At 36.0% G+C, this 12663-nt stretch overlaps 1 protein-coding gene and 1 pseudogene across 1 annotated transcript; one reads left to right on the forward strand and one right to left on the reverse strand.

Annotated features, from left to right (window-relative positions):
• The first annotated feature begins 2222 nt into the window (after positions 1–2222).
• On the forward strand, positions 2223–4610 carry LOC114739263 (AP2-like ethylene-responsive transcription factor AIL6). Its single transcript, XM_028927310.1, has 8 exons — positions 2223–2386; positions 2505–2600; positions 2710–2783; positions 3210–3298; positions 3393–3466; positions 3611–3679; positions 3794–3870; positions 3973–4610. Exons 1-8 carry the CDS (start codon positions 2223–2225, stop codon positions 4608–4610), a joined length of 1281 nt encoding a protein of 426 aa, XP_028783143.1.
• Positions 4611–6636: 2026 nt separating this feature from the next.
• LOC114739264 (transcription factor bHLH48-like) lies at positions 6637–12218 on the reverse strand (annotated as a pseudogene).
• Between the last annotated feature and the right edge of the window lie 445 nt (positions 12219–12663).

Consider the following 12663-nt stretch of genomic DNA (forward strand, 5'->3'; position numbering starts at 1 on the left):
TAACGGGAGGAAGCTTATTCTCTCCAACCACTGTATGTAAATACACCTGAGTCTCACTTTAAGTCCTCACCAGCCCTAATCCAAGTGAAAGTGTAAAAAAAAAAAACATTTAAGTCTTAAAAGATTAAGTAATGCTACTTTTCAAAACATTTCTGAAAAATAAGGTGCAAAAATCTATTCAAATAGTTGTAAATAAGAATCTCAATTATGAGTCTAAAATTAAATACCTCGTCCGTGAGTCTTGAACTTGCAAGTGTTTAATCAATATTCACAATGCATTTTAAAAAATCTCAACCCACCCTGGACGGTGTGGATCGTTGGGTTAAATAACATAATCCCTTTCTTTCTTTTTATCCTGCGTAACTTGCAAAAATTCTTCCACCTAAATCATTACAGAAACACGCATAGTCATCCAAATGTCAATTAAATAGTTAGTTAATGTTTTTTAAGTTTTAATTCCTCTCAATTAATGGAGTAGATTATAATAGCTAGTAATTTGTTTGGGTACTCGGGTCGGGGCACATTAAAAAAGGATATTTAAAAAATACTAGTGTGTTAGGATTTTACAACAACAAAACCTTATTAATTAACCATGAAAACTCCGTTGCTAATCAATTAGTGTTTGTTTTTTTTTTAGTTAAAAAAGAGCATATAGTAATTTTTTTTAGTAGTTTATTTACAGTTTGTTGTGTGAGGAAAGGCAGAAGTAACATTCATTGCATGGGGTGATCAGCTTACACATTGCTCTCAGCCAAAGGTTCAGTGAAATAATGCAAAACAAAAAAGGTGATGGATTTAATTAGTACTCTTTTTTAATCTTTAAGACCCTCTCTAGCTACCCTGCACATAGATCAATCAGTGAATAAAACACTTATTAGACACACAGATTTCCTCAGATTCAAGAGTTTCTCTCTAACCATCTCCAGACAGAATCGCAGAAAAGGTAAAGTTAAGAATCCCCACAGGTAATTGAAACATCAGTTTTATTTTGTTCCTCCTTTAATCTTCCTTCCATTCGTTGTTTGGTGACTGAATTTGACTTAATTGCCAGTTTGTTTAATCAGGGAAATTCCAGATCATCGATTCTGGGTTTCAAATTAACATCGATCCACTGATCTTGCCTTGATCTGTGCCCCCAAATTAAACAAATCTTAGGTAAACCGAAGGATCCATTTTAACTTTTTTTCCAACTGGCTGATAAAATGAATTCTTCTTTTTCCTTCAAGATCTCTCCCTATGTCTCAGTACAAATAATTAGCCAGTTCCACGCATGAGGGAGTGAAAGATCTACTCACAGCAGAAGATCAACCTTGATGAGGCCGAGCGGTGGATAAATTAATTGGACTCCGCCTCATTTGACTAGTTATGGGGGCCGGGGAAGGTCCAATTAATTCATCAGTCTAAACTAAATTCTGATGATTAACATGATATTTATAATTAAGTTTCTCGCACAAATTGATCAAAATCAAAATTTTAAATTAATAAGCGTGGATATTTTATACGTGCTAGCATCAAAATATATACACACATTTTTTTTTATTATAAGAAGTAACATGTGGGACTAAACCCGAACATAGTAAAATGCGACTAGATTATAAAGTTATTGTCATAAATATAATTTTTAAAATAATACATGAATAATAGTAATACACTATTAATGACACCGGGATGTTTTGAATAATTTTTTTTAGGGTTCATACAAATTTTGATCTTTTAAGTTTTAAATCATAGATTTTGGTCCTCAAGTTTTTTATTTATTTATAACATTAATTCTATAATTTAACAAAAACTTGAACCATTTTGCTCTTTGAAAGACTAAAACCTATGGTTTGAAACTTGATGGACTAAACTAAAATGAGGGCAAACTTCACGGACCAAAGATTATATTAGCCTCTTTTTTAACATGTAATTAAGTAGTGACTGATAGGGCAATATATAAATTGAAATGTGAGGAAGATTTTAAATTTCAAGGCTTCTCCATATACACATTTGAAATGGGAAAATAATAATTAACATCCAGTAATCTCATCAATAAAGCATTGATGTTGTCATGATTACAGGAAAAATTTAAATGAAACAAGTGCATATATATATATATGTATGTATATAGTAAACAAAATTACATTGAACAAGTTCTAGCCTTGTAATCCGTCTGTTAAATCCTGGACAAATTTGGATCATATATCCTGATGATTCAATATTTGATGAGCAGATATATATACATGGAATCAAATAATCCATTCGCCACAGGTTTCTCGTTCTACACTGCGACAGCTTCCTCTTCTGAGGGCTGCTTCAGCCACAGTAACTTCACCAGCCAGCCAATGTTTTCTGATCAGCCCCCTCCAAATCAAAGGAATGACGACAAAAGAAAACAAACTCGCAGGTTATTATATCTTACAGCTTATGAACTACTGAACTGTTGTATGTATTTAATTTATGTCTTGTTTATTCTGTTACTTGTTAGTTATATATTAATATTCTAGTTTTTCCTATTATTACAGCAACGGGAGCGAAGAAAATAATAATAACAATAGGAATGAAAAGCGTGGTCGAAGTAATAATCAACGTAAAACTTCTGAGTACCTGGGAGTTAGCAGGTCCGATATAACTTATTCTCTTGATTCATGTTCATGCACGTTCCAAATTTTGTCCAGTTTACAGCATAACTGAAAGGTATAAAACCATATTCTGGACACGCACATATAGGCAAGCAGGTCGTTATGAAGCATTTATATGGGACAGCAGCGTTCTTAAACCAGGAGACAAAAGGAAATCTGCAGGTACGAATGAACTATTATTACTGCACCTAAATATTACAATTAGCTAGGCTCTTCATATGTAAAATACAGCTATTAGGCTCTTCACGTATTCTTCAATATAATTATTTTCTCTTGAATGAACTTGCTAACGTAACCCTTCCATGTATGTTTGCTTGCCTTTCGAGTATCTGATATCAAGCAGCTACAGTGTATCTGGGTACGTAATTTCTTCTTCAGTATATATAACATCCAGCTTAGTGAAATAACGAGGATACGAAACCAATTAGTCAAGTTTCTATATACTACCTCCGGTCCTATTTATAAGACCTCTTTTGTATATTACAAACGAGATCTTATAATTAGGACCGGAGATAATATATTGTTTTAACACAGCGTGGGACACTTTGAGATAAGAAAACCTTCACGTTTTTGTTTTTATTGGGGCAGGTGGGTTCGAGAATGAAATAGACGCAGCAAAAGCGCGCGACTTGTTTGCCATCAAAATCTGGGGCAATTCCGCTCGTACAAATTTTCCTGTATGTGATTGACAAATCTTCGTGATCGAATATCAATTGAAATTAGCTAGCTTCCATATGTTTCATGACGACTAACACACACACGCTGTTGCAGCCTAGTACGTACGGGAAAGAGCTCCTAGAAATGAAGGATATGAGCAGAGAGGAGTGCATTGCTGCTATTAGAAAGTAAGTTTTCGGTCAATCATCAAAGAAAGACAACATATGTATTAGTTTGAAATCCATCAATTGTCTGGAGATTGAAGCTAGCTTGAGCCTTTTGATAATAATATTGTATTAATTAAATCCCAAACTTGACGCCGTCCTACTCAGGATGAGTAATGATGATAGGATGAAGAGGATGGCTAGTAAGGGCCTCTCAGTTTATCGTGGAGTCTACAGGTTTGCATTTCAAAACTCTCAAGTCTCCCATATTCGCCTTCTCTTTAATTCTCTCCAATATATATACATATATATATTTATCATAGGACACACACACACATATTCCTGAAATAGGATCCCAGAGCAGAATCGATGGCAAGCCAGGGTAGGTAAAGGCAAAAACCTACGAGGCCTTTACGTGGGCACATTTGGTGAGTTCATAAATGGATTCAAGTTCTGTAACCTACATGTGAATTCCTTTATACATGTGTGTATGATTTAAGTGTTGGCATTTTCTGGGTCTACGTAACCAGATTCGGAGGAGGAGGCGGCCAGAGCATTTGATATAGCGACAATAAGACTGAAGGGCCCGACCGCCGCCACAAACTTAAATTTCGACCGGCAATCTTATGATATCGAAAGCATTCTTAAAAGTACTAAGATTCCAATCGGAAAGGGTGCTTCCAAGTTGATCAAGAAATGCACAGCGGATGAGATTCTTTCGCGCATCACTGACAACAATCCAGACCCACCTTCGACCAACTTCTTAGAACAGTATCATCTGATGAACCCTCACCTCGTGAACACTGACCCTGTTGTCTCTTGGGAAGTTGCTGATTCAGTGAATGAGTTTGGAGTTCCGATTGGCGATCCATTCGGAGAACAAAACCAGACGGTGGCGAATAGCGAAACGTTTGTGTATGGGGATAGTAATGACCCGATGAGATTCCGACCAGATGGGTTTTCGGAGTTTCCTATAGAGGTGGAAGACAATACAGAATCTCTATGGAATGAAGTGTATGGTGAATCTCTAATGGACCATTTGCTGAGCGCAAGTGATTCATTGAATGAGTTTGAGAAAGGTCTTGATTCTATGGCGGATATCGACTGGATTTTCGCTGAGGAGGAGCCTCAAGAACCTGCTGGTGGGATCAACCAGACCACTAAATGAATGAGCTTCATAATAAGTCACCCTAATATTATGTTTTTCTTTTTTGTAAATACTGATGCCTTGGAAACTTGAAATACTACCTCCAGTTCTTAATATAAAATCTTGTTTGATTTTTATTTTGGTTCTAAATATAAAATCTTAGTTTATTTTGTCTCTCATATTTATACTTTTTTTTCTCAAGATAATCCTCCTAATAATAGTAATTCTAGCCAATACACTTAATTAGTAAGGATATTTTAGAAAAGATAACACATATTTATTATAAATAGCTAACTTATAACTTATTTTATTAATTTTTTCAAATTAATCAACTAACTCTTATAATTAAAACGAGAAATAGTATAATGTAGGGTGGTTAAAATAAACAGAAGTATCCCTCTGTGTATGTCTAGTAAGAGTGCTTTAATTTCTTCTGGTTTAAAAAATTGGCTAATAAAGAATGCAATTTTAGTCATCTAATTTAATACTACTATAAGACTTTCAGATTGAAATATTAGGTAAGGTTTTTTTTTTTTGTCAAAGAAATATTAGGTAAAGTTAAATAAACTAGAGTATATTTCTATGATATCTTATTTATTTGGATTAGATGATTCTCAAAATTTATGACTTTTAATTAGAAATAAGTAATTATCAACCTCAGTTAATATCTCTATACCATTCGTTGGCAAAATTAATTGCCATGCTATATTAAAAAAAAAAAATTGCTATCACTGGTCTGCTATTTAAAAAACTATCTGGTTGAGATACAATTCTTTCTTTCTTTTTTTGACCTTGGGTGAGATACAATTCGAAGTTATAAGATGGTAGGTAATTAAACTAGCTAGCTCGCCGACTTCAGTTTAAATATAATATAGTGCTGTAAATCAACAGATCCATCTTGAGCGTAACACTGTTTTGAATGTAATGCTAAATTTAAACGTACGTTTTGCCATTATACTCTGCATACATATAATTTTTCAGTATATATAGTTGAGGGGGGGGGGTTTAACTATATCTAAAACTAAACCTAAAAATATATGACCTTGATCACATCAACCGTAATGGACTACTGTGAGACGAATTAAACCACGGAGGGTAAAAATAACCAACTTTTAATCTCTGCAGTGGGTATTTATGGCAACAGAAACGTAAGGCTAAACAGAATATTAATTTCAGTCCTAATTATAATTAGGACCGGAGGTGATATAAACGAGCAACATTATTGGATCCAGGTACCAGGCTCTGCTGGACGTAGGATCAGATCTACTGGTACAATTTCTGCAGAACTGATGATTAAATTGGTATTGTTCTTCTCTTTCGAAGAGAGAGATTAAATATTGATATTTGCAACCTTTTTTCATTTAAGGTACGTAATAATAACCCTTCATTCAAAGATGACTTTAGTTTGACGAGACAATAAAATTCCTCATAGATATTTCTTGGCACAAAAATTTGCTGAATATAACCAAATATTCATCCACCTAACTAATTAAGTTGAAATGGCTGAAGTAATGCTCAAAATATATTGCTAATTCACTTCACGTAACTTTGGTTTGAGACGTCCTTCAATTCTTCAAATAGCCAAACAATATGCTTGGTCATCAACCATGTCCGCTCATTTTCTTTATTTCTCCTCAACAGTTGATTTCATGATTCATTCTTCTTTTGATTTGACTATAAAATATATATATATATATATATATATATATATTGAAACAGATTTGTAACCATCGCTGGCAAATAGATAATTAATTCTCATGCAATGCAGGATTCGTCACCTCCTTATCAGTCACTTCCCAATTATGACAGTGTTCCAGTTTCTGATTTCGCCGCGTACTCGGACTTCACCAAGTAACTACACTTGACATGGCATATTGCTTTGTATTTGTGCTTGTAATTACGGGGATCCTTATTACAACCAACGAAACGCAGTCCTCCAAAGAAAATTAACTAGGTCACGATCCAATGACAGAGAGAGCGTATGCACATCGTAAAGGAAACAGGAAAGGCTAAAAATTAGAATAGGTTGTTCGGGCAACCTTTCGAATAAGTAGTCATCAAAGTTCACGTTGCAACAAACTCCCTTGATAATTAAGTGACATTTTACAACCTGAATCAATCATCCGCTCATAAATGAAAACTATTTGACTGAATGAAACCCACCCCCCACCCCCCAAACCAAAAAAAAAAACGCAAACTGTAGTTAGGTATACATAGGAATACTATATCTTTTAACATAAGAATAAGAATAGATCACCAACTCTTGCTCCTCTGTCGTCGAGGAAAATCCAGGTTGCCACCTGACTGGCAAATAGAAGACAGGGAAACCCAGCTCAATGTTGAGGCTGCTAAATTCTCTACTTAATTGCTGCTAATACTATTCTTCATATATACACTACTACTGCAACTGCCAGCTGCTTGCTTCACAGCTCCATCTTCAAATGATTTGAGTGCAGAGGTGCTGCATCGCAATTTAATCAAACTTGATTTTAGTTTCATATCTACCTTCTCCAGCCTATTCTTACATGCTTCGTTAAAATGAATACCTCTGTAAGTTAATATTTGGCGTTTGCAGATTTATTTCAGTCCAGCATTATACCATTCAGATTATTAATTAAAAAGGTTATCCACAGCGCATTTCTAAGGATCCTCTTTGATTTCAGTAAAGACAATTTCAACCCCAACTAGAGAGAGCTCTGTATATTTGCAAAGAATATAAAATGAGACACATTATTCACAACTTGTGAATAACTACATCTCCTCTTGTTTTTAATGCTTTATATGATTATCTACTGAATCCCAGGCCAATGAGACCAAGAACCATGGCAGACTGCAGTTCAAAAAAGTAGCGCAGAACTTGTCTTCCGGCAGGAGGCATATGCAGTAGTAGTTTAACTCTTGACATACCTGAATTTGCCAACGAGTCATAACTCAAAAGAGAGCTTTCTGGGGTCATGAAATTACGGTTCTCTTCCTCCCTCCCCCCAAATTGGTTGGTTAAATGCATCGAATTGCCACTGATGTTGATATTGCTGTCTGTTTCCATTGACTAGAACTTCCTGCCACACTGGAGGTGTAACCATGTCGGGAAAGTTGCAGTCTGCTCGAGATGCACCCTACAAGTAGCAAGGGAGGATATCAAACACTTACTCTCAACTCCACGTACAAATCCCTTCGCTAATTCAAGATCGAGGAGCAGGGACTTCAATTTAACAAAAAATTTGCCAATGCATTTGAAATCAGGACAGATTTAGGCAATCAATAGCATTGTGTTTATCGATCTGCCCTGCTTATTTCTACTATTTTTTAACTGGTATGTCTGACAGAATGTCATGACTGACTAGAAATCACGCCTTCCACAGTCCTCATGTTCAAGTTCACTAAGTATTTGGGCAAGGATATATAAAATAGATAGATAGATGCATTCAAAGAGGGGCATAGTAACACTTTTACTGATCACTGACTAGTGAATGCATAAAGTTGAGCACTTGAAAAAGGAACATCTCAGAAAGAAATCTAGTCCACTCATATCAGGATCACATGATTCTGTTTCCCAATCTGTCAATTTTAAACTTCGAAAGTTTATTTGTGGATGGCACCAATACCAGCAGGCCTGAGTGATGAGAAAGAGATGTTATCTAGCATCCCTCAAATATGCATTCAAAACCAAAGAGTTCAGCGTGCTCCAAAGCCACAAACGGATACATAGCTTACACATAGCTGTGAATTCATGAAAGAAAACGGAAATTCAGATATGGGATCAATTTCAAATTACTTACTTCCGTAGCCAATATGCTGTCAAGATCAAGATCGATTCTTGGGTTAACTGCTGCCAGTTTCATTGACAAGAACTGAAGCCAGAGCTCAATTCAATCAGAAAAAGTACGAGTTGGTGAAAGATAACTGAAATATAACTGTATTGTGTTTCAATTTAATTTGCAATTGATATGCTAAGGAAAACGAATTTAACAAGATATTATTTGTGGATGGCACCAATACCAGCAGGCCTGAGTGATGAGAAAGAGATGTTATCTAGCATCTCTCAAATATGCATTCAAAACCAAAGAGTTCAGCGTGCTCCAAAGCCACAAACGGATACATAGCTTACACATAGCTGTGAATTCATGAAAGAAAATGGAAATTCAGATATGGGATCAATTTCAAATTACTTACTTCCGTAGCCAATATGCTGTCAAGATCAAGATCGATTCTTGGGTTAACTGCTGCCAGTTTCATTGACAAGAACTGAAGCCAGAGCTCAATTCAATCAGAAAAAGTACGAGTTGGTGAAAGATAACTGAAATATAACTGTATTGTGTTTCAATTTAATTTGCAATTGATATGCTAAGGAAAACGAATTTAACAAGATATTATTACCATAAAACATGACAAATGAACAGGGCCTCTTTTACAAATTAGTAAGCCACATCATATTTATATCGAGAACCGCACTAGCAACTGTGGCCTTTTGATGAATTTAAACCAATCATTAAATGTCTGGGATGTGAAAGTCTAACCTCCACTTGGCGTTGAAGAGATTGAACATGGTTGATGATTTCATCCAGAACCAATGCTGTTCCTGAAATCTGTGGAGACTGTCGTGTCAGATAACGCGTGGCCTTAGAGAGCAGCTATATGGAGAAAATCTTAAACAATTATCTGCTAGCTCAGAGTGTCCAACAAATTTAGGTTACTCAACTCAACATAAGAAAATTCCAGTTTATTTATGTAACTGGCCAATTTATGCAAGAGTAATGGAAAATTGTTCTAAGGAAAACGGTTTTCAAGCAGATAACAGTTTAGAGCAGATTTTTTCCCTTGATCGAGAAAGATCCGCAAACGAGAATAATTAAAACAGCAGCACCATCAGAACAGGTACGTGGGAAATTTTCTTGCATCGCTGTCAAGCGCACCCATCCCCACAAATGCATTTATTTATCGACCTATTTAGTCATCCTGTTTAATATGCCTACCAACTCGAAAGGATGGTGATACCATCACCGTCACAGCATAGATTAAAATTTTACTCCCGTGGAGAGCCCCAGGACACTCGTTTTCAACATACCTATTCTACGTGACGTGTCTCCCAGTTATGGAAGCACTGTCCGTCCTTTTGTCTCTTCAACAAGCCATGAAGCTAGAGATTAAAAACTGACAAGAAGAGAGAAGACCAAAATCCAGCACACACATGACGTATATTTTTTGTCCTATATTAAGAAGGCTCCGAAGGAATGACTGTTTGAGGGTACCGTTTTGTCCCGGTTAATGGACGATCCGTGCCAACCGCACTAATTATATAGGCTATATAGTTTTTCTTGTGATAATTATGTGGTTGGATGATTATGATCCGCTCTTGCCAATGAAAACAATTTCAATATAAAGATGCAACGCAAAAAAGACAAATATTTCAATGAAGAAAAAAGGTACAGGCATGAAAATGTAAGAGTAAATATGCTATTTGGTCCTAAAACTTATTTATTTACATATTTTACTTGCTTGAATAATAGATTTTTTTTTATCGGAATTACATATGGGTTCCATATACAAGTTTTAATAAATAAAAAATATTAATTATAATTTAAAAATAATATAATCTTGTATGCATTTTTCCTATATGCTGATATCCACATTTTTTCTATATGCATCTTCATTCCTTTTTGTAACTGGCCATGGTGATTTTTTTTCCCCTTTTGCTCGGGGCATCCGTTACTTTTCTTGATATAAAAGCAACCACTTTTTTTTTTTTTTAGGGAAAAAAAGTAATCACATCACAATAACCATAGTAGAAAAGCTTACGGTGAATTTGTCGATTTGATTTTAACAATTAAGTTACTATTTAAAAATAATAAAAAAATTGCCCCTTTTCACTCATTCTTACTTATGATTTTTTATTCTATTCGATCCAGAAAATATATGATTTCCAATTCCAATCAATGGTAATAAGATACAAAATAACACATGTCAATATTTTATACACAAGAAATATACCAGGCTTGGGTTGGTAGATATCATATTTTTTTTGCCAACTGAAAGATAGATATCATATAATGCAGCTAGTTTCCTCGCTTATTTCCTTTCGAAAAAAAAAAAAAACTTTGTTTGGACATCAATGAAGCATTATTTTTTTAACAATTTTCTATTAATTGTAAAAAATAGAAATTAAAACTTAATATGAAGTTTCACAAAAAAAAAAAAAAAAAAATGAAGAAATCTATCTTACTCAAATAAAATTGCGATATGCCAATAAAATCATGATAAATTAATTATAGCTACCCAGGCACATATCACGCCTACCTTACTGCAGCCGGGGACCAGCTCTTGTAAAAGCTTCATGCGAGCATTGATTTTCTCTCTCCTGGCCTACACAATTGTCAATTAAAATCATAATTAATTAAACAAAGCTTTTGTAACTAAACATTGATTAGTGGTTAGCAGGTTACCCTTTCTGCTAAGCTATGGCTGTCTGTAGCTTGGCCGCGACGAGCTCGAACATGGACGTATGGAAGTTTATCACGGTCTCCGGATGTTTCGTCGACGACGCTTTTACTCTTCTTCGAGGACTCTTTATCCTGTATTTTATATATTTGGTCATTATTCCATGTTTTAAGCACCAGATCATCGAAAGCAGAAACCCTAGTTATTGGTTGGTTGCAATTATGTTTCCAAGTACCTTCTTCTCTCGTTCCTTCCTCTTTGCGGCCCTTTCGTTCTTGTGCTCAATCGAGGGGTTAGAAGGGATAACAGAGGTTGGCTTAGGATTTGAATCGGTTTCCGGGGTTTCATGCTTCACTCTGTTTAAATTTGCTCCTGTACTAAGCGGGACCAAGTTGGGCTCCTCCGGTGGCGAGTTCTCTTCGGCAAACACGGAAAACTTGGCAACGCGCTCGATCAAAGCACTGTTAGAAGGGAGTGTTGAAGTGCCACTGGAAGAGTGAAGTATGTGGGGTTTCTGATCGTTGATATGGCACAAGGGTTGTTCCCCGTAGGTGGGGAAAGCCGCGGCGGTGACTCCGTCGCAGTTGGGCGAATGGAGGATCTCCTTGGCCTGCGCTGGTGGTAGTCCGAGAAGTGCAGTGAACGAGCTAATGTTTTCTGGGGCTGGGGCTATGATTCGCTCGATTTCCTCGTTGAATTGAATGGATTCAAGTGTTGCCTGATCGCGTTCACCAGCAGCAGAGAGATTGAATCCAGTGAAACCTCCTGTAGTTTGCTCCATCAGGTGGAAGTTGAACCAATCGATGATGATCCGAAATCAATTTCTGGAGTAACCGAAATGCTCAGTTACGTTGATTAATTTACCAATTTTCAAGCATTATAACGTTAAACCAGAGAATTAGCTTGATTAGGCAGCAGCGGGAGGAACAGGAGGCAAATAGACCTGAAGAGAGTGAAATGAGAATGGGAGAGGGAGGGAGAGAGCGAGAGAGAGAAAATGTTGGGAGGGAAATTTGATTATAAAAAGCGGTGAATCAATGGCGGTCAAGCCGGTGGAATTGTGGTGTGTCTCAGGAATTGCTTGACAGCCAATTGAAGTATGGCGAAAGCAACGACGGCTACGTTACGGTGGGGGTGATGCGCTAAGTTGAGGGGTAACGAGTATATTTGGCGCTAGTGGACAAAGGCTGAGGTAGTGGGGGGAGGGAGGGTAAAACGCTTCTAACAATTCTGTTCGTCCATTACCATGGTAAAACCGTAAAGGCAGCCAAATCAGGGGACCACCGAATAAAGTCCCCCATTTCGTTAACTTACTTTTCATAACCCATATTTCTTTGTCAATCAATATATACATATCAATATGGAGTTGGAAATTTGTTATGAAACAAAATTAAAAGGACAGGTTATAGCTATAGGATTAGGGGTTATTTGGATTGATCCAAAAGCGTTTTTAAAAAATACATTTTTGTAAATCGAGACAAATTTTTTTACTTATTTATTTTGTATATCGTAAAAATATTTTTAAAATTATGATTTTGTTTTTATCTAAAAAATTTTTTTATCTCAAGTGATACAGAGGGACTGTGGGCGATAGGCGTGCTCCGGAGTCTTAGACAAAGGTTTAGGTAATAAAACAAAA

This window comes from Neltuma alba, unplaced genomic scaffold (genome assembly GCF_004799145.2).
Source record: "Neltuma alba isolate B1F8T4 unplaced genomic scaffold, ASM479914v2 tig00013831_pilon, whole genome shotgun sequence".
NCBI classification, from domain to species: Eukaryota; Viridiplantae; Streptophyta; class Magnoliopsida; order Fabales; family Fabaceae; genus Neltuma; species Neltuma alba.